The sequence below is a fragment of the Manis pentadactyla genome, chromosome 19, assembly GCF_030020395.1.
Source record: "Manis pentadactyla isolate mManPen7 chromosome 19, mManPen7.hap1, whole genome shotgun sequence".
Taxonomy (NCBI): Eukaryota; Metazoa; Chordata; class Mammalia; order Pholidota; family Manidae; genus Manis; species Manis pentadactyla.
In genome coordinates, this window is record NC_080037.1 from 28,606,468 (window position 1) to 28,628,779 (window position 22,312).

At 36.5% G+C, this 22,312-nt stretch overlaps 1 protein-coding gene across 5 annotated transcripts in view; it reads right to left on the reverse strand.

Annotated features, from left to right (window-relative positions):
- The window catches only part of KCNT2 (potassium sodium-activated channel subfamily T member 2), a 431,161-nt gene that overhangs the window by 205,407 nt on the left and 203,442 nt on the right, over nt 1-22,312 (reverse strand). For all 5 annotated transcript variants that reach the window (XM_036919693.2, XM_036919691.2, XM_036919695.2 and 2 more), the window contains one exon: nt 21,969-22,032. In XM_036919693.2, coding sequence (XP_036775588.2) covers nt 21,969-22,032 — 64 coding nt within the window. The remainder of the gene's footprint in view (nt 1-21,968; nt 22,033-22,312) is intronic.

The window sequence follows — 22,312 nt, forward strand, 5'->3', positions numbered from 1 at the left end:
CTACTTATTTTTTAGATAAAGCAGACATAGAAGAAGCTCTTAATCCAGAGCAGAGTTTACCTTTCTGAAAGGGAAATTGACATTCAGAAGGGCAATCTCTACGGGTGTCTGTACCAGGAGTAAAAAGGAAGACACTAACTCACAAGAAACTTTGTCAGTGATGAAGGCCCCAGACTTAAACCTCACTGAATTTATCCTGGTAACCTCCCATAACTGGTCTCTGTACTCCCAACATTTTATGCTTACCTTTAGCTGAAGATAGCATTTAAGGTGGTGGTTTAGACCATTTGGGGATGTTCTACTCAGTTTTCCTGGGTATCTCCCATGTACATATGAGGTATATGTGTTATTAAGCATGTTTGTTTTTCTCTTATTAACTTGTCTTTTATTACAAAAATGCATGCAATGAGAAAAAATGAACGCCTTCTTCATTTAAGAGAAAAGCTAACAATATGATGTAAAATAAAAAATTTTCTGAAAATCACAACTTTAAAGTCTTTGGAGTCAAGATGACCAAGATGGGCTTATGGTTCCCGTCAGCTTGTTTCCCTCACAGCCTGAATTTCCTGAAAGATGTCTTCCAAACTATAGGCCCCTAACTTCCCTTCTCTTAGAACAGTTACTTGAGACAAAGTTCAATTATTGTAAATTCCTTCTCTGTCTCTTTGAAATGTAAATCTTCTCCCTGGAGTCTCACCTATGTTACAACCCAGGAATGTCTTTGCCAAGAAGTGAGGGCTGTGGGGGGCTGCGGGAGGAGGTGCATCCCTTTGAAATATAATCATCAAAGGGGCGAAAGCCCCTATCTCCCAGTCTCTCTGTGGAAGGGTAGGAATCTAACTTCCACAGGGGACTATCAGCAAATAATGGCCCATCTTTCCTCCAATACTTTCCCACTAGTTCACACAAGAGCTTAAAACTCCTCCAGCCATTTGTTTCAAAGACACTGACTTCACTCTCTCTACTCTAATGTAACATTCTTAAATAAAGTCTTCCTTGCTCATTTAATAATGTCTGCTACAATTTTTCTTTGAAAAGACAGAATAATGTAGAAATAATAGGTCTGTGAGCTACTATGCCCCAAAGAAAGTTAAATGCAATAGCTAACCTGAGTCCTGTATTCATCTATAAATTGGGGCAAGTAATAATCTCCTTGCAGGGGTGTTGTGAGAAATGTATCACATATATTATCTGTATAAATGTATATGAATGATCTCTAGCTTGAATCAATATTTAGTAGTGACAAGTGACAATTATTATATATATATATATGTTTTTCAGTTCCAAAAAGTAAGAAGTCTAAAAATCAGCAGTGCCATGAAAGCTAAAGGAGCAAAGGAAACACTACATGCTTTTTCAGAATTAGATCATCCATATCAAAATTCAAATGCCTAGTTCAGCTAAGAAAATTAAATTCTTTGACCATTATGAAGAAAAGCCATCCAGAGTACAAATCTATTATGCTGCATACATTATAATGATTCAGAGAGACTTAACTTCAACAAATCTTTAAATTAAAAACACACTTAATAATAGAGTGAATGAGATATTACAAAGTAGAGTCTGAACCTTTTAAAACATCACAGCTAAGACATTCTTCTTTTGTTCATTCACCCCTTACTTTCCAGCTCACTGTCCAGGATTGTGCTTTGAATGAATGCCTGACATGAAACAGCAACTTCAGTCTACTGACACTCACTTTTCATTCTGCTACCTCTATACTCCCAACCTCATTTCCCTGCTTACCAGCTGATAGCAAATGTTTTCCTAAAATAACTGCACCTTGCACAAACAGTCATTTCGCTTTCAGGCCTATTCTATAGGCAAAACTACAACCTTGTTACACCCAACTCTTTTATCTACTACAAATAACTGGGCATAAACACGTATGTGCCAAACAGGCCCTACTTAAATTCATAGTCCATAATATCATCTAAGAATTGATCACTGTGCAGGAATTCATTTCTCCAGTTATTCATGTTCCTGTTCTGGGACCCTACTTCATCTATTCTCTTTCCTCAAACCCCTACCATTTTTCAATCCCCCTCTGATTATCTCAATTGCTATGAGAAAATAAAAACAGTAAGATAACTTCCATCACTCTCTCCACCACATTTGACCACATACTGGCCTCGGTACCTATATGTACTGTCTTGCCTCTTGCTGAACTGGGTGAGCATTTTAAATATTTTCAAAGGAAAACCTTCTACCTGTACACTGGATCACATCTTATCTTGTACATCCTATGACTTTATTCTTCCAATTTTCCTCTCTTCTGTAACATTCATTTTACTCTCTCAGATAGATGTCTTCTTTTTTTTTTTTAAGCATATATACTTGCTGAAATTACTTGCACTTTAAAACACAGAACTTTCCTTCACCACACATGAGTTACTGCTCCATCTCTCTGCTCCCATTTGGAGAAATAACTTTATTGATTTTCTTTCTACTTGTCCTATTAGAAAGGAGTATTGAAATTTCTAACAATAATTATAGATTTTTATGCCTCCTTTACATTCTTCCATTCTTTTTCTACTTAATGCATTTTGAGATATTTTTTTAAAGCTACACACACATTATGGAATGCTATGTCTTCTTGATGCATTGATCCCACAATAAACACAAAATATTTCTCCATCTCTGTTAACAGTTCTTATCTTTAAAGTCTTCTTTATCTGCTTAATATAGCCACTGCAGCTTCTGTATGATTAGAATTTGCACATTGTATCTTTTTCCATCCCTTACTTTCAATTGCATTATTTTGGAATGGAATTTTTGCTTCTTTGGTCTTTCTTTTCCTTATCCAATAATAAGATCCCTGCTTTTTAATTGGTAAGTTTATTCCATTCATAACTAATAAAGTTATAGATATGATTGTTTTTAAGTCTTGCTTTTTTCTAATTTTCCCATTTATCCTTTGTTCCCTTTTCCCCTTTTTCCTGCCTACTGTTAGAGTAAGTAAATATTTTTATCATTCTTTTTTGTCTTCTGTTTTATCATTATCAAGGGGGAGTCATTCTATATTTTACAACAAACATCTTTATTAAACTCTATTTAAACCATGTATAAAGTATAAGAATCTTATTAGACCAAATTTCTGTTTTTTTATTGTGGAATCACTAATATACAATCACATGAGCAACACTGTGGTTACTAGATTCCTGCCAATATCAAGTTCCCCCCACAAACCCCATTACAGTCACTGTCCATCAGCATAGTAAGATGCTATAGAGTCACTACTTGTCTTCTCTGTGCTGTACTGTCTTCCCTGTGCCCCCCCTACATTGTGTGCGCTGATCATAATGCCTTTTCCCCCTTATCCCTCCCTTCCCACCCATTCACTGTGCTTTCAATTTACATTTCTCTGGTGATTAGTGATATGGAGCATCTTTTCATGTGCTGTCGACCATCAGAATTTCTTCTTTGGAGAAGTGTCTGTTCAGATTCTCTGCCCAATTTTAAATTGGGTTATTTGCTTTTTGGTTGTTGAGGTGCATGAGCTCTTTCTATATTTTGGATGTCAATCCCTTATTGGATATGTCATTTATGAGTATATTCTCCCATATTGTAGGGTGCCTTTTTGTTCTACTGATGGTGTCCTTTGCTGTATAGAAGATTTTTAGTTTGATACAGTCCCACTGGTTCATTTGTTTTTCTTGCCCGTGGAGATATGTTCATGAAAAAGTTGCTCATGTTTATATTCAAAAGAGTTTTGCCTATGTCATCTTCTAAGAGTTTTATGGTTTCGTGACTTCCATTCAGGTCTTTGATCCATTTCGAGTTAACTTTTGTGCATAGGTTTAAACAATAATCCAGTTTCATTCTCTTACATGTAGCTGTCCAGTTTTCCCAATACCAATTCTTGAAGAGGCTGTCATTTCCCTATTGTATATCCACAGCTACTTTATCATATATAAATTGACCATATATGCTTGGGTTACTATCTGGACTCTCTATTCTGTTCCATTTGCCTACAGGTCTGTTCTTGTGCCAGTACCAAATTGTCTTGATTCCTGTGGCTTTGTACTAAAGCTTGAAGTTAGGGAGCATAATCCCCCCAGCTTTATTCCTTCTTCTCAGGATTGCCTTGGCTATTCGGGTTCTTTTGTGGTTCCACATGAATTTTAGAACTATTTGCTCTAGTTTGTTGAATAGTGCTCTTGGTATTTTGACAGGGATTGCATTGAATCTGTAGATTGCTTTAGGCAGGATGGCCATTCTGACAACATTAATTCTTCCTACCCAAGAGCATGGAATGAATTTCCATTTATTAGTGTCCTCTTTAATTTCTCCCAAGAGTGTGTTGTACTTTTCAGGGTATAGGTGTTTCACTTCTGTGGTTAGGCTCATTTCTATGTATTTTATTCTTTTTAATGCAATTGTGAATAGAATTGTTTTCTTGATTTCTCTTTCTGCTATTTCATGATTAGTGTACAGGAATGCAACAGATTTCTGTGTATTGATTTTATATCCTGCTACATTCCTGATTTCATATATTGAATCTAGTAGTTTTGGAGCAGATTCTTTCAGGTGTTTTATGTGCAATATTATGTCCTCTGCAAACAGTGTAAGTTTAACTTTTTCCTTACCAATCTGGATGCCTTTTATTTCTTTGTGTTGTCTGATTGTCATGGCTAGGACCTCCAGAACTATGTTCAATAAAAGTGGTGAGAGTGAGCATCTTTGTCTTGTTTGTGATCTTAAAGGAAAAGCTTTCAGCTTCTCGCTGTTAAGTATGATGTTGGCTGTGGGTGGGTTTGTCATATATGGCCTTTATTATGTTGAGGAGTACTTGCCCTCTATACATATTTTGTTGAGTTTTTATCATGAATGGGTGTTGAATTTTTTTAAGTGCTTTTTCAGCATCTATGGAGATGATCATGTGGTTTTTGTCCTTCTTTTTGTTTATGTGGTGGATGATGTTGATGGATTTTCGAATGTTGTAACAACCTTGCATCATGGTCATGAAGCCCGCTTGATCATTATGTGTGATCCTGTTGATGTGTTCTGGAATTCAGTTTGCTAACATTTTGTAGAGTATTTTTACATCTATGTTCATCAGGGATATTCATCTGTAGTTTTCTTTTTTGTAGTGTCTTTGCCTGGTTTTGGTATTAAGAGTGATGCCGGCTTCATAGAATGAGTTTGGAAGTATTCCCTCTTTTTCTATTTTTTTGAAAACTTTAAGGGAATGGATATTATGTCTTCTCTAAATGTCTGATAAAATTCAGTGGTGAATCCATCTGACCTGGGAGTTTTGTTCTTGGGTAGTTTTATGATTACCAATTCAATTTCATTGCTGGTAATTGGTCTGTTCAGATGTTCTGTTTCTTTCTTGGTCAGCCTTGGAGGCTTTATTTTTCTAGAAAGTTGTCCATTTCTTGTAGGTTATCCAGTTTCTTAGCACATAATTTTTCATAGTATTCTCTCATAATTCTTTGTGTTTCTGTGGTGTCTGTAGTGATTTTTCCTTTCTCAGTTCTGATTCTGTTAATGTGTGCAGATTCTCTTTTTTTGTTGATAATTCTGGCTTGTGGTTTATCTATTTTGTTTAGTTTCTCAAAGAACCAGCTCTTGGTTTCATTGATTCTTTCTATTGCTTTATTCTTCTCTATTTTATTTATTTTGCTCTAATTTTTATTATATCCGTCCTTCTACTAACTTTGTGCCTCATTTGTTCTTCTGTTTTCCACTTTCAATAATTGTAAGTTTAGACTGTTCAGTTGGGATTGTTCTTCCTTCTTTAAATAGGCATGAATTGCTATATACTTTCCTCTAAGAACTGCCTTTGTTGTGTCCCACAGATGATGGGTCGTTGTGCTGTTGTTTTTATTTGTTTCCATATATTGCTTGATCTCTGCTTTAATTTGGTCATTGATCCATTGATTATTTAGGAGCATGTTGTTAAGCCTCCATGTGTTTGTGAGCCTTTTTGTTTTCTTTGTACAATTTATTTCTAGTTTCATACCTTTGTAGTCTGAAAAGTTGGTTGGTAGAATTTCAATCTTTTTGAATTTGCTGAGGCTCTTTTTGTGGCCTAGTATGTGGTCTATTCTGGCAATGTTCCACTTGAGAATAATGTTTATCCTGCTGCTTTTGGGTGGAGTGTTCTACAGATGTCTGTTAGGTCCGTCTGTTCTAATAGGTTGTTCAGTGCCTCTGTGTCCTTACATATTTTCTGTCTGGTTGATCTGTCCTTTGGACACTCCTTTTAATACTCCTTAAATGAATGCATTGCATTCTATTTCCTCCTTTAATTTTGTTAGTATTTGTTTCACATATGCTGGTGCTCCTGTATTGGCTGCATAGATATTAATAATGGTTATATCCTCTTGTTGGACTGACCATTATCATTATGTAATGTCCTTTTTTGTCTCTTGTTACTTTCTTTGTTTTGAAGTCTATTTTATCTCATACATATACTCCAACACCTGATTTTCTCTCCCTGTTGTTTGCATGAAATATCTTTTTCCATCCCTTCACTGTTAGTCTGTGTATGTCCTTTGGGTTTGAAGTGAGTCTCTTGTAGGCAGTATATAGATGGGTCTTACATTTTTATCCACTCTGTAATTCTATGTCTTTTGATTGGTGCATTTATTCCATTTACATTTAGAGTGATTATTGATATATATGTACTTATTGCAATTGCAGGCTTTGGATTCATGGTTATGAAAGGTTGAAAGAGCAGCTTATTTACTACCTAGCAGTCTACCTTAACTCACTCATTATGCTATTATAAACATAGACTGATGATTCTTTTTTGTCTCCCTTCTTTTTAACCCTCCTCCACTCTTTATATGTTAAGTGTCATATTCTCTACTCTTTGGTTATCCCTTGACTGACTTTGTGGATAGCTGATTTAATTTTGCATTTGGTTGGTATTTAGTTGTTCTACTTCCTTTCTTGTGGTTTTATTTTCTCTGGTGACAGCTATTTAGTCTTAGGCACACTTCCATCTAGGGCAGTCCATTTAAAATGCACCTTAGAGATAGTTTGTGGGAGGTAAATTCCTTCAACTTTTGCTTATCTGGGAATTATTTAATCCCTTCTTTAAATTAAGTGATAGTTTTGCTGGGTGAGTATTCTTGGTTCCAGGCCCTTCTGTTTCATTGCATTGACTATATCATGCCACTCACTCCCTTCTGGCCTATAAGTTTCCTGCTGAGAAGTTTCATGATAGCCTGATGGGTTTTCCTTCACAGGTGATGTTTTTCTCTCTCTGGCTGCTTTTAATACTCTGTCCTTGTCCTTGATCTTTGCCATTTTAATTATTAAATATTTTGGTGCTGTCCTCCTTGGTTCCCTTGTGTTGGGAGGTCTGTGAACTTCCATGGCCTGAGAGACTATTTCCTTTCCCAGATTGGGGAAATTTCTAGCAATTATTTCTTCAAAGATACCTCTATCCCTTTTTCTCTCTCTTCTTCTACTAGTACCTCTATAATGAAAATATTTTTCCATTTGGATTTGTCACAGATTTCTGTTAATATTCTTTTATTCATAGAGATCTTTTTTTCTCTCTCTCAGCTTCTCTGTATTCCTGTTCTCTGATTTCTATTCCATTTACTCTCTCCTCCACCTCATTTAATCTGCTTTTAAATCCATTTTTTGTTTACTTCCTGTTGTCTCCCTCCTGAATTCACCCCTTAGCTCTTGAATATTTTTTTGTAGCTGCATCAGCATGCTTATGACTTTTACTTTGAATTCTTTTTCAGGAAGATTGGTGTTTTCTGTGTCACCAAGCCCTCTTTCTGGTGTTTGATGGGTTTTGGATTGAACAAGGTTCTTCTGCCTTTTGATAGTCCTGGAGCAATGGGAGTGGTTCCCAGGGAGTGTCATGGGTGTCAGCTGGGAGGACAAAGTCCTTTCCTGCTTGCCAGTTGCTGTGCCTGTCTTGGCTGTCTTGCCTTTTGATAGTCCTGGAGCAATGGGAGTGGTTCCCAGGGAGTGTCATGGGTGTCAGCTGGGAGGACAAAGTCCTTTCCTGCTTGCCAGTTGCTGTGCCTGTCTTGGCTGTCAGTGCCAGTTTACAGCCTGCAAGAAGTAGGGCCTGGGTTAATCCCCTTAGCTTCCATGGGTGAGGCAGCCCTCGGGATAGCCTAGGGCACTGGCGGGGGTTCCAGGTGAGTGGCGTGGGTTCTACCGCAAGAAAAAACCCTTTTTTTGGCTCCTGGTCTCAGTACCCATCTCCACTGTCTGTGGCAGTCAGCTGCATGCAGGGAGCAACCTCTTGGTTTGGGCTGGTTACCCATGTGCAGGGAGAAGCTTCTTCATTAAGCTGTGTGGTTGCTGTAGGCAGGGCTGCCCTCCAGCCAGTCTGCAGCAATGGTGCAGCCAGCCATTTTGCATGCTGGTGTTGGCATGCAGGAAGGAACGGCAGGCTGCTTATCACAGTGAGGGTCCTCAGGGCTGCATTGCCAACCAGGGGGCTAGGGCGCCTGAAGCTCCTGAAAGTTCCCAGCCAGCTGGGCTGAGTGTGCCAGGATGATTCTGTTCACCTGTTAAATCCCTGCCCCTTTAAGACTTTTAAAGCACCTGTATTTCTTTTGTCCCTGGGCAGCCGTTTGTGGGAACCTGTTTGCAGTCCAGTCTCAGACTTTGCCTTTCGGCCCCTCTAATCTCCAGAGCACCATGCAACATGGGTCTGTGCTCCCAGAGTAGATTTTTAGGACTGGTTATTCAGCAGTCCTGGGCTTCCACTCCTTCCCCACTCTGATTCTTTTCCCCCCTCCAGTGAGCTGGGGTGGGGGGAGTGCTTGGGTACCACTGGGTCATGAGTTTATTACTTTACCCTTTTCCTTGAGCTGTGTTGACTTCTCCCACATGTAGACTGGCTGGTGTACTATCACTTCTGGTCACTCTTTTAGGAATAGTTATATTTGCTGTATTTTCAAAATATATGTGGTTTTGGGAGATTTCCGTCACACTGCTCACACCACCATCTTTCCCTCTTTCTCTAGAGCATATTTCTATTATCTTCTCCAATTTTTCTGCTGTTGTCATTCATTTTACTACCACATTTCTTATAAATACCACCATGATCATTACTATTCTTTCTTTAAATAAATTATGTTTAAAAAATCTAGTCATTTATATTTATCTACATATCTATTATTTCTGTATTCTTCATTCATTCATATAAATTGAAGTTCTCATAAGACATTATTTCCTTTTACCTAAGAATTTTAACTCCTTAAAAATGTAATCTGTTGATTATTAATACTCAGGTTTTTGTTTGAAGAAAATGTCTTTATTATGTATTTCTTTTGACAAGATATTTTGGCTACAAATTAAATAGTATATTGCAAATTTTTTGATTTTTTAATTTTTTTGAATGACAGTTGATCCACAATCTTTTCTTATTGAAGTATTATTGATATACAATATTATATTGGGTTCAAGTGTACAACACAGTGGTTTAACAGTTACCCGTATTATTAAATCCTCACTCCAACTAGTGGAGTTACTATCAACATAGAAAGATATTACAGAACCATTGTTTTTTTCTCTATGCTGTACTACCATCCTTGTGACCAATTTACATTATAATTGAGAATTTTTGTGTCTTTTCATGTCTCTCACCCTTCCCACCCAAATATTCAAACCCTTTCCCGAGAGCAACCACAAGTCACTTCTCAGTGTCTATGAGCATCCTGATTTTTTTTTCATTTTTTTCTGTTTGGTTTTAGATTCCACCAATAAGTTAAATCATAAAGTATTTGTCTTTCTCCACCTGGCTTATTTCACTTCGCATAATACCCTCAAGATCCATTCATGTTGTTGCAAGTGGCAGGACTTTTTTCTTTCTTAAGGCTGAATAATATTCTATTGAGTATATGTACATCTTTTTAACCATTCATCTACTGATGAACACTTAGGTTGCTTCCATATCTTGGCTATTGTAAATGATGCAGCAATAAATATAGGGTGCATGTGTCTTTGAATCAGGGATTTTGATTTCTTCACATAAATTCCTAGAAGTGGAATAACTGGGTCATATGGTATTTCTTTTTAGATTTTTGAGGAACCTCTATACTATTTACCACAGTGGCTACACCAGATTACATCCCACCAACAGTGTAGGAGCATTCTCTTTGCTTCACATGCTCACCAACACTTATCATTTCTTGCCTTTTGGAGAGCAGCCATCCTAACTGGTGTGAAGTGATATCTTACTGTGGGTTTGATTTGCATTTCCCTGATGACTAGCAATGTGGAGCATCTTTTCATGCACCTATTGGCCATCTGTATATCTTCTTTGGAAAAATGTCTGATCAGGTCCTCTACCCAGTTTTTAGTCAGTTATTTGTTTTCTTGGTTTTGAGGCATATGAATTCCTTATTTATTTTAGATGCTTATCCTTTATCAGATAAGGCCTTTATGAATATATTCTCCCATATTGTACACTGCCTTTTTGTTTGTTGATGGTGTCCTTTGCTGTACAGAAACTTTTTAATTTTATGTAGTCCCATTTGTTATTTTGTTTCCATTGTCCAAGATGTGCTCAGAAAAAAAAATTGCTCATACTTTTGTTCAAGAGATTTTTGCCTACATTTTCTTCTAAGAGTTTTATGGTTTCATGTCTTACATTTAGGTCTTTAATCTTTTTCAAGTTTACTTTTGTGTATGGGGTTAGACAATAATCCAGTTTAATTCTTTTATATGTAGCTGTCCAGTTTTCCCAACTCCAGTTATTGAAGGAGACTGTCTTTTCCCTTTGCATATTCGTGGCTCCTTTATCATATAATAATTGACCATATATGCATGGGTTCATAGCTGGGCTTTCTCTTCTGTTCCATTGATATGTGGGTCTATTCTTGTGCCATACCAAATTACTTTGATTACAGTAGCCATGTAGTATAGCTTGAAGTCAGGGAACATAATTCCCTCAGCTTTGTTCTTTCTCAGGATTGTTTGGCTATTCAGGGTCTTTTGTGGTTCCATATTAATTTTGGATTATTATTTCTAGTTCATTGAAAAATGTTGTTGGAATACTGATAGGACGTTTCATTGATCTGTAAATTGCTTTGGACAGGATGACCATTTTAACAATATTAATTCTTCTTATCCATGAGCATTTCTATTGATTTATGTCTTTAATTTCTCTTTAGTTGTCAAAGCACTGGTCTTTCACCTTCTTGGTTAGATTTATTTTTAGGCATTTTATTCTTTTTGATGCTGTTGTAAATAGTGTTGTTTTCTGATTTCTCTTTCAATTAATTTGTTGTTTATAGTAACCCAACAGATTTCTGTGAATTAATTTTGTATCCTGCAACTGCTGAATCCAGTTATTAGTTTTAATAGTTCTTTGGTGGAGTCTTTAGGTTTTCTACATATAGTATCATGTCATCTGCAAATAGTGACAGTTTTACTTCTTCCTTATCAATTTGGATGCCTTTTCTTTCTTTATCTTGTCTGAATTCTGTGCTTCATTTTTTAAAATTAGAATTTATCTGGAACATCAGAAAGAATTTTTGACCTCAGTGAAACTACACTTGATGTTTTTAAAACAATTTTGGTTTTTCAATACAAAGAAGAAAACATTTACTAAGGATGCTGCTATCCTTTCAGATCATAATTACCCTCTGATTTTTGAATAAGGAATAAAAACTTTATATAGGAATATATTTATTTTTATGAAATATTATTAATTCCTTTGGGATACCTATTAATTTTTTCACTTTGATGTTATTCACAACTCCCCCTCTCCTTCCTATCAGCAAAATATGCACTATCTAATGCCAGGGTTGGCAGTTTTCTGTTGGTTATAAAACTTATTATAATAATAAAATAACTTATACATTTAATTTTGCAAACTCAGCAACAATAAATGAATATATATTTTTTCAAAAATAGTATGAAATAAACACTTTCAAAAGGTATCACCATGTCAACAAAAATAAAAGAACATTCTCATATAGAATGATTGAAAACCAGATTTAAGAAAATTTCTTTAAAAGTATGTTTAATATAAAAAATTCTGATTTAACAATTTTAGAAATTCATTTTTTCCATACAACAGAAAATCCTGATTCATATGTGCATAGATATAGCAGGAAAATACTGTAAAATAAATCTAATCTATTAAGAATAATTTTTGAAATTATTCATTCTAGGAACAAAAAAAAATTTAGTTTAACTTACTTTCTCTTTAAGAAATCATGAACATTTCACTAATTAGTTTCACTTATTTATCCTTGGAATTAAAGTTAATAGAAGAAAAGGAAAAAAATCTTGCCTTATCTTATTTATTTAACAAATATTTCTCCAAGGAAACTTCAGTGTAATTGACCTTACATTTTTTATCACTTTTACAACAAAATAAAACTTTTTACTTTGCTCTTTAACTGTGTCAGTAAAATATGGATGAACATGTTTATTACTAATAGTTGTCTCAACACTAGTTCTCAACCCATGTTGAAGAGTATGTAGCCTAAGAACAACTGACTGGGCACATAGTAATGTTTTGATAATCCCCTACAGTTTTTCTATGTGATTTAGTTTTCTAATGTGGGTGAGCTTGATTGAATTTAGGGATACCAGACAGGTGCCGAGAGGAGTGAGAACACATCATGGTCCCCAGTCTTCCGGCTTTCTCAAGACACTCGCCTTGACTCCTGAAAGCAAGTGAAAATGGCAGTGATGTTGACTTAGATGTATGAAAGGTAAGATTCTAGAGTTCATTTTCCTCTAAGTGAAGATACAGGGAAAATTTAGTGCAGGTGAAATCATTAAATTGTAGCAGGAATGGATAATCATAAAGGAGGAGTTATTTATTCTCTTCCTCTCCTAAAAGGAATGACTTTTCTTGGGGAAAGTCAAATAAAATAGCCTGTCTGCACCAAACCCTCATATATAATATAGTCAATACAAAAATACCTAACCAAAACAAGATGACCTACATTTTTTGCAAAAGAAAACAAAAAAATGCTGCATTTGTTAACCTTTGGAGAACCAAAGAGCAGAGTTTCAACTCTCCTGATAGGATTTAAGCCAAACACTGGGGAAGGAAGAGAAGGTGGATCATGGGAATAATTGAACCATCTTTTCTGTAGGAATAATGTATTATTTGCAGCAGCAACTAGGTCAGGCTCTTCCTAAGACAGAATAACCAACATATACTTGACATTATCCTCTATACTAACATTGGGAGCTACTTAGCATAGTGAAATGTTTTTTCTACATTTCTATATTTTTTATTAATAAATCTTCAATTGGAGTATTGTGCCCACAATTATGGTAAAGATGGGTTGAAAAAGAGGTGAATGGTAGCCTACTGGTGTGTCCAGATACGAGCACAGTGGGAATGTAGTCAGCTATCCATTTTGTAATCAAGCCCCTAAAAGTTTCTATTTCTCTGAGGGCTGTAGACATTCTGTGAGCTCCTTTATACACAAACGTAAAGCAGTCAAGAAACTCTCCAGTCTTTGCCAAGCAGCAGACATAATGTACACTTTAGTGCCATGCATGGATATTGGTTTTTCTTTTTTACCTTGTCTCTCCCTCAAGACCTAACACTCCACTCACTTAACAGGACCCAGGCCCTTCTCCTTGTCCCTCTGTCCAAGGTCCCTGAACTCTGACACCGATTTCCCTATCGTGTTACCTCTCAGCACTTCAAATGTTTCAGTACATTCTCTTCTTGCTTGCATGGTTTCTGAAAATAAGTTGGATGTAATTCTGTTGGTTTATAGTAAAGACATTTTTCCCCCCCACTGGCTTCTTTCAGGAATTTTTATCTTTGATTTTTCTGTAGTTTGTTAATGATAGGCCTAGGGGTCACTTTTTGGTTATCTCTTCTGCTCGGTGTCTCTGAGCTTCCTGTCTGTGGTTTGGTGTCTGACCATTAATTTGGGGAAATTCTCAGTCATTGTTTCACATAATTCTGTTGCTTGCTTGCTTTCTTCTCCTTTGATGTCCCTGTCACATGCACATGAGGTCTCTCACAGCTGCCCAGTGGTCCTCAAATATTCCATTTTTTTCAGGTTTTGTTCTCCTTGCTTTTTGCTTGTGGAGGATTGTTTTAAGTTACCCTTCAGTTGAGAAATTCTGCTCTCAGCTGTGTCCAGTCTACTGACAAGCCCGTCAGAGGCTTCCTGCATTTCTGTTGCACTGTTTTTGATCTCCAGCATATCTTTTTCATTTCTTTCTTAAAGTTTCCATCTCTATGCTCACGTTGCCCATGTTTTCCTGCATATTGTCTACTTTATCTATTCAAGTTGTTTTAAATTACTGGCTTGATAATTTTAGCACCCCTTCCATATATGGCCCTGATGCTTATTCTATCTTCAAGCTGTGGCTTTTTGCCTTTTGGTGTGCCTTGTAATTTTTTCTTGGTAGCTGGTCAAGGTTAACCAAGTTAAAGGAACTGCTATAAACAAGCCTCTAAAAACATGGTGGTGAATTGTAGAGAGTGGAGAAGCACTCTGTAGTCCTAAGATCAGGTCTTAGTTTTGACGAGTCTATGCAACCAGACTGCGAACTTCACAAGTGTTTGTCGGTATGTTTAGCCTCCGCCTCCTTATGTCGAAGAGGATGGCTAGTGTGCTTGCAGTGAAGTATTTCCTTCCTCCTCTGTGGAAGGCTGGAGCTGGGTATCAGTTAGGCTCCGATAATGCCCAGCAGGTTAGGTTCTGGTTAACTCGTTTCTCTTGAAGACAGCCCGTGTTAAGAACAGAGTGCTCCGGTGTAATCCAAATGGTTCCTCTTGCCTTTCAACTCCCAGAAGCCCAAGGGGATTTTTCTTTATGAGAACTGTGAGAACCTAATCAAGCTTCTGCAGGTAAATCTCACAAAACTGTGGGCACCCCCTTCCATTACTAGACTCCCCTGGAGTTGTTAACTCTCCAAGTTGTCCATGCTGAGCCTCCACCAATTCATTAATTACAGTTCAGTTTTTCCTGTCCCAGCATTGGTTCCCACAGGAGTTTCCTCTCGTGAGACTTTGCTCTGCTAAACGGTTATTATCTCTACTTGCCTGCCAGTCTCTTCAATCTTGAAGGCAATGGTTTTCTCTCTTTTCTCACTTTTCTTACATATCCTAGAAGTGTTTTTGATTTTTCAGTTTGCCCAGATTTTCGGTTGGTGCTAGGGTGGGGTGGCTACCCACAAGATCCTCACACAGAAACCAGAAGTCAGAAGTCCCCTGCAGGGATTTTAAAGATTTACTTGCGTTTCCTGTATCTACTGACCCCTTGTTACTCTGCTAAACTTTTCACAGCTATAACATGCTACTTCTTTCAACAACAGCTGTCAAATTCTACATGTTTTACTAGGCTTCACTTGGCACGATTGTAGTTTCCCCTGAATTACAAGGTGAATAACAGAATAATTTAATCAGTTTTCTTAAGCTAAAAGTTGAATTAAAAAAACAGGCAGGTTAACTGAAAATTTATCTATTCACTGGCATCTCAAGACTTAAACGGAGCTTGTATGAAGAGAAACCAGGTTACCTCCCCAGACAAAAAGCTTATAGTCAAATGAACTTTTTCCTAGACAAAGAAATATTTCCAAATCCCACTTAACTAAAAATATATGAAACCTGTACACATACATAGTTCAAAAGCACATAATTCTACGAGATTCATAAAATGTAAGGGATGCCTCCCCTCTTTTTCCTATTCTCACATAACATTCCTATTCCACATAGGCAATCACTAAAAATTAGTATTTCTGTTATTTCCATCCATATTTCTAGATATGATTGTATTACTATATCTTGATTTTTAATTTTAAATATTATCTACTGGCTTCCTACTATAGAATACAAGAGTATACCTTTCTGGCCCCCAACCTCACCTCACCCCCAATTTCCTTTCTCTCTGAAGGGGTTCAGAATGGGTCTTTAAAAAATGTGTCACTTTGGTCTGTGTATTACTTTGAGCTAAATTCAATCAAGGTCCAAGAGACTCAGGAAGAACTTTTACATCCTCCTTCACTGCCTGAAGGAATTTAGATGGAAGTCCTGATCCAGGAAGATAACTGTCACCAGAGGCAACTAAAAAGGGTGTGGTGCAGGGGCAGAAAGCGAGGGGAGCTCGGAAGGGCCTGTTCAAAGGCCTCTGTATCACGCAGTCTCCACACAGCGTGACACACATTCATTTGCTACCATGTGTTTCTCCCATCTTCTTCTGAACTGTCTTCATTCCCTCTGAAGCCCCAGATTGCTAACCCCTCAGCTCAGGATGGCATATAAGCTTCACCTGTCTCCCAAGGAAGCCTCTCGTGTCTTTGTGGGGCTCCTCTACATATGAAATTAAATTTGCTTTTCTACTGCGAGTCCATCTTATGTCAATTTAACTAATAAACTGGCCAAAAGAACCTAGAAGGATAGAGGATAAATTTTCCTCCCCTACATTTCCATCTTTTTAGTGTAGTTAATAATTGTAGTGAGATCAATATTCAGCATCCATACTACAATGATTATTATTTGTTGTAAGCCATAGTAAGTGTTATAATTACATTTCCAAATTTGAATAATCTGTTCTTCTATAGAGATAATAATTGTCCCTTTTGGCATCTGTTTAGTTTTCTAACCACTAATTCAAAATGTGCTATGTTAGTTTGCTAGGTCTGCCATAATAAAGCCTCAGACTGACTGACTTGAACAACAAAGTGTATTTTCTCTTAGTTCTGGTGGCTGAAAGTACAAGATCAAAGTGTCGGCAGGGCTGGTTTCCTTGGGACTCTCTCTCCTTTATCCGCGGAGAGCCGCCCTCCTGCCGCCTCCCCGGGTGCCCTTCCTCTGTGTGTGCACATGCATCCCTGGTGTCTCTGATGTTCCAATCTCTTCTTATAAGGAACCAGCAAGATTGAATTAGAGCCCACTCTAATGCTCTCATTTTGGCTTAATTACCTTTTTAAAGGCCCTATCTCCAAATACAATAACATGCTGAGATACGGAGGGTAAAAGATTTATCGTATGACTATTACGTGACACAGGGCTGTCTGTAAAATCTGCCCAGAAGGGGAAATCTTTCAGTATATTCAGCCATGTTAGGTAGCACTGATTTCCTCTCTTTCCAGACGCTGCCTCCCTGCTGGCACTCAGAGCCTTCTGCCAACTGTCGTCACAAAATCTGCTTCTACCGTCATCAGGATAATTCCCATTTTCTTCTTTGAATCTTGTTTTATCCTCACATACTCCCTGGGTTTGATAAAACACATCTTAGGAGCTTCCTGAGGACTGTGCATTTTCTGCAAGTCTTTCTTGAATATAACTATCTCTTTCCACCTTCTTACTTGAATGAAAGTTTGTCAGGATACAGGATTATAAGTGAAAACACATTTTTCTTCAGAATTTTGAAAGCATGTCCCCCATTGTCTCCTGCCTTCTGGTATTACTTTTGAGAAGTCTTAAAATATTTTGATTCTCTCTTTTTTGTTTCAATTGCCTTTTTCCTCCCATTTTTCTTCCTCTTTCATTCTCATCTCCTCTTTCTCTTAGTCCTTGTCATGTCTCAACCTCTCTCACCAGAATAGGTTTTATTCTCATTATTGATGGGCTCTCTCAATTTGACAGTTCCAGCCTGAGAAATCTGTGTTTATCATATCTTTAATAATACTCTCTCCCCATTTCTGGACTCTCTTTCTTAAGCTCTTACTATATGGACATTTGCTTCTTCCTGACTACTCCTTAAATTTTCTCTTGTTTTGACTCCACTCTTCCACTGTTTGATTTTATTACTCTTCATTTGTTCAATGTCCTTATATTTTTCTTTTAAACCTGTTATTTAGTACTTCATGTGCTACCTTACATTCAATTTCCAGGAGCTCTTTTTGGTTCCCTAAATGCTTCTTGTTTTGTCTTAATGCATTTTGTTCAATACTCTACTATTCTTGTTTTATATATGGACACTTTCCATTTTCTCATATTACTCTGAGAATATTTATTATACATTTTAAATTTTATTTCTTCTTGTACAGCTTTTTGTTTCCTCTGAGTTCCTCATTTCTGCATGCTTTTTGTTTATTCATTTGTTCTTTCTTTCTCTTGAGAGAAACTTCCTTAAATGTCTAGTGATCTCTGTCATCTGAACATACATAAGAGGGAAGCACTCAAAAGCAGTTGGGACTGAGTGAACAGTCCTTATTTTTACATGGAATTTACTTTAAGTTGATCAATCTGTGATACTGAATTGAGGAACTCCAAACTCTGTATCCTTATATACACATACCATCTATATATATAGCATTCTCTCATATGATGAACCATTTCTCCAGAGAAAATTCCTCCAATCTTGTGCCAGTGGAGATGTAGCCCTGGCTGGTAAACTCCTGAGTCATCTGGGAGAAGCATCTTATATTCAGTGAGTAGCTTGCTCTTTATTTCCCTTGATTATGCTCAACTCTCAGCTTTACCTAGTGTTTCTGAGTTAAGGATATCCCTCAATCAAATTCCCCAAATAAGAAATCTCTTTTCTCAGTGTAGGAAAAATGACCAGCAATGGGGTTTGAAGGGGTTCAGGGAATCTAACTGTTTTACTTACATAGTTTTAATCATTATTCATATAGTTAGTCCTACATATAAACTTACATTTGGAGGCATGTGGTGCCTCTATGTCCAGAGACTTTTGAGGTTCCACTGCAAAATGAAGCCTATTTCTAATTTGTTTCCTCTTTCAACTTAATTTTAACTTCCATATATCTGTTAAGTAAGCTACCACTTATCTATCTCCTTTCTAACTTCCAAACTTGTATTAGCGTTGTATCATCTACCAATCTCCTTTGTTCTTAGGAGTGATTCTTTTTACTCATTCTTCTCAATTTAGTGTACTGTCAGGAGGAAATGGAATGCATTTGTTTAATTGAAAGCTCCCAAATTCACATTATAAAGGGTACTCTAAAAAATATTACATATGTACACCTTAAAGCTTATGCTCCTCTTTCTTATTCAAAATATTATAGAAACTGAAGGACTGTAAATATTATAAAACCAAGTTATTATAACTTGAGATACACAAGAATAACAATTATATAAGTTTAGTAATTATAGAAACATATAGTAGATTATGTTCTATTCAAATTCATTTATTTAATAAGTATGTTAGGAGCACCTAATGTGCTGGACCAACTGATAAACAATTGAATAGCCAAAGCAATTCTGAGAAAGAATAAAGCTGAGGGTATTACACTCCATGACTTCAAGCTGCAGTAATCATAACAGCATGGTACTGGCACAAGAACTTACCCATATCGCAATGAAATGGAATAGAAAGCCCATGCATATATGGTTAATTAATATATGATAAAGGAGACATGAATATACAGTGGAGAAAATACAGCCTCTTCAATAAATGGTGTTGGAAAAATTGGACATCTACATACAAGAGAACAATACTGGATTACTATCTAACTTCATATATAAAGGTAAACACAAAATGGATCAGAAACCTGATATAAGGCATGAAACCATAAAACTCTTAGAAGAAAACACAGGCAAAAATTTCTTGAATATAAACAGGAGCAAATTTTTCCCAGACACATCTTCTTGGGCATGGGAAACAAAACTAAAAACTGAAAAAGGATGAGTATATCAAACTAAAAAGCTTCTGCATAGCAAAGGACACCATCAACAAACAGAAAGGCAACCTAAAGAATGGGAGAATATATTAATAAATGATTTATCTGATAAGGGGTTAACATCCAAAAAATGTAAAGACTCATTTGCTTTAGCACCAAAAAAAAAACCTGAACTCAAATAAAAAAATGGGGAGAGGGCCTGAACAAACACATCTTCAAAGAAGACATACAGATGGCCAACAGGTCCACGAAAAGATGCTCCACATAGCTAATCATTGGGGAAATGCAAATCAAACCTACAATGAGATATCACTTCACACCAGTTAGAATGACCACTATCAAAAAGACAAGAAATGACAAGTGCTGGAGAGGATGTGAAGACAAGGGGAACATGCCTACACTGCTGGTGAGGATGTAAATCGGTGCAGCCACTTCTAGGAATTTACCTGAAGAAAACAAAATCCCTGATTCAAGAAGATGTATGAAAACTATGTTTATTATCACATTATTTACAACAGCCAAGATATGGAAGCAATCTAAGTGTCCATCAGTAGATGAATGGATAAAGAAGATGTGGTACATAAGCACAATGGGATATTATTCAGTCATTAAAAAAAAAGAAATCCTTCCATTTGCAACAACTTTAATGGACCTAAAAGGTATTATGCTAAGTGAAATAAGCCAGGTAGAAAAAGACAAATACTATATGATTTCACTTATTTGTGGAATCTAAAAACAAAAAACAGAATGATCAAAACAGCAGTAGACTCATAGTCACTGAGAAGTGACTGGTGGTTACCATGGGGGAAGTGTTGGGGTGGGTTGGCTGGGAGGGAGAGGGGGATAAAGAGACTCAAAAATTCTCAGGCATAATACAAGTTGGTCATGGGAATGGTAGTGCAGCATGGAGAATACAGTCAGTGATTCTGTAACATCTGCCTATGTTGACAGACAGTAACTGCACTAGTGGGGGTGAGGATGTAATAATAATGGGTAACTGTTGAACCACTGTGTTGTATATTTGAAACCAATATAAGATTGTATATCAATGGTATTTCAAAAATAAATAAATAAACAATTGAAATAGTACTTAAGTGAACTGAGAAGAGTCTGGGAAGGAGAGAAGAACTTTTAGAAGTACATACTGTAAAGAGAAATATTTTACAACTTTTCCCATCATTTTTTACTCTTTGCCTTTGTGTTAGTTTGCTAGAGCTTCAGTAACAAAGAGGGTGGCTTAAATAATTGACATGCACTGCCTCACAAAATCAGTGTGTCAGCAGGCTTGGTTCCGTCTACGGGCTGTGAGGGAAGGGTTTGTCCCAGGCCTCTCTCCTTGGCTTACAGATGGCTGCCTTCAAGGACACATGGCAATCTCCCCGATATTTTTCTATCTCCAAATTTACCATCTTTTAAGATCAATATTCATGCTGGATTAAGGTCTATCCTAAGTAGCTCATTAAAGCTTAAATCTATTAAGACCTTAACTCCAAATAACTTCACATTATGCGATACTGATATTTGCACTTCAACAGGTGAGCTTTTAGAGAACACAATTCAACCCATAACAGCCCTATTCAAATAAAGGATGAGAAAATTGGTTTAAAAGTAAGAAATGAGGACAACATAGAGCAGTCCAAAATTAATGTAACAGAGGACATACACTAAATGTTCCAGAAATGGGCAGATCATATGCCTAAGTGACCCTTGCAGGTTTTGCCACTTCCCCAGGTCCTTGCCTGTCTGTGCATCACAGACAAGGGTAGAGATGGACTCGTCAGCTCGGAGACTCGTGAGTTAGCAGCACCTACTCAACATGAATAGTAAACCACTTTTTTAAAATAATAAAATTAAAATACATTAAAAAAAAAATTGAAGTTATAATTTGGTGAACCACGTCTAATTTAATTATGAGTTTGTAGAACTTTAGACCTAAAAAAAAAAACCACAAAGAGAAAATAACCATATAAAGCACAGATTATCAAGTTGGGATGTGCTTCAGAATCACCTGGAGGTCTTTATAAAATACAAATTCCTAATCCCCATTCATACACCCTGAATAGAACTTTACTGGGTGCATATTTTCAAAAACCCTCCAAATGATTTAATACAGATTGCCTGATCCATCAGCCTTGTTTTTGAGTTAAGGAAATTGGGACCATTTTAGTGAAACAACATAGTATGTCCTATATGTGGTAAAAAATGGTCTAGTTATGTTAACATATGACTCGTTTCATTTTGAGCAACAGAAAAACTCAAGAATTAGTAAAAACTACTTTGAAAACATTTTTAATAACTGTCAGTGATGACTATTCTTAGATTATGGCAAAGGCAGTTTACAGATATTTGCTTTCCTTTAGTAATACTTAATGTTGTAAATTTTAAAAATCAAATTAAAAAAAATCTAAGATGAAAAGAACAATTTACTGAAAGATATTTTAGAAACTTACTGATGACGTCCTATCCACTTCACAACGGCTACTCAGAATAAAGCAAGCCTCAGCATCATCCATCCTAAATATGGACAGAAAAAAAATAATAATCACACACTAAAATATCTATTCATTTCTGAAAAAGAAAATCGGATTTCAGTGATTATTCCAGGGCACACAAAGTACATGTAAACTAAAAGTATCCTTAAGCTTAAATAAGTGTTGGGTTTCTAGTAGATCATGACTGTACTTGACTGTGAAGAAAATAATTGTTGTTGAATTGCTGTATAACTCTATATTTTGTAATGACAGAAGTAAAACAAAAAGTCAAACTGTAGTCCCTTTTTCATGATTATACGGTT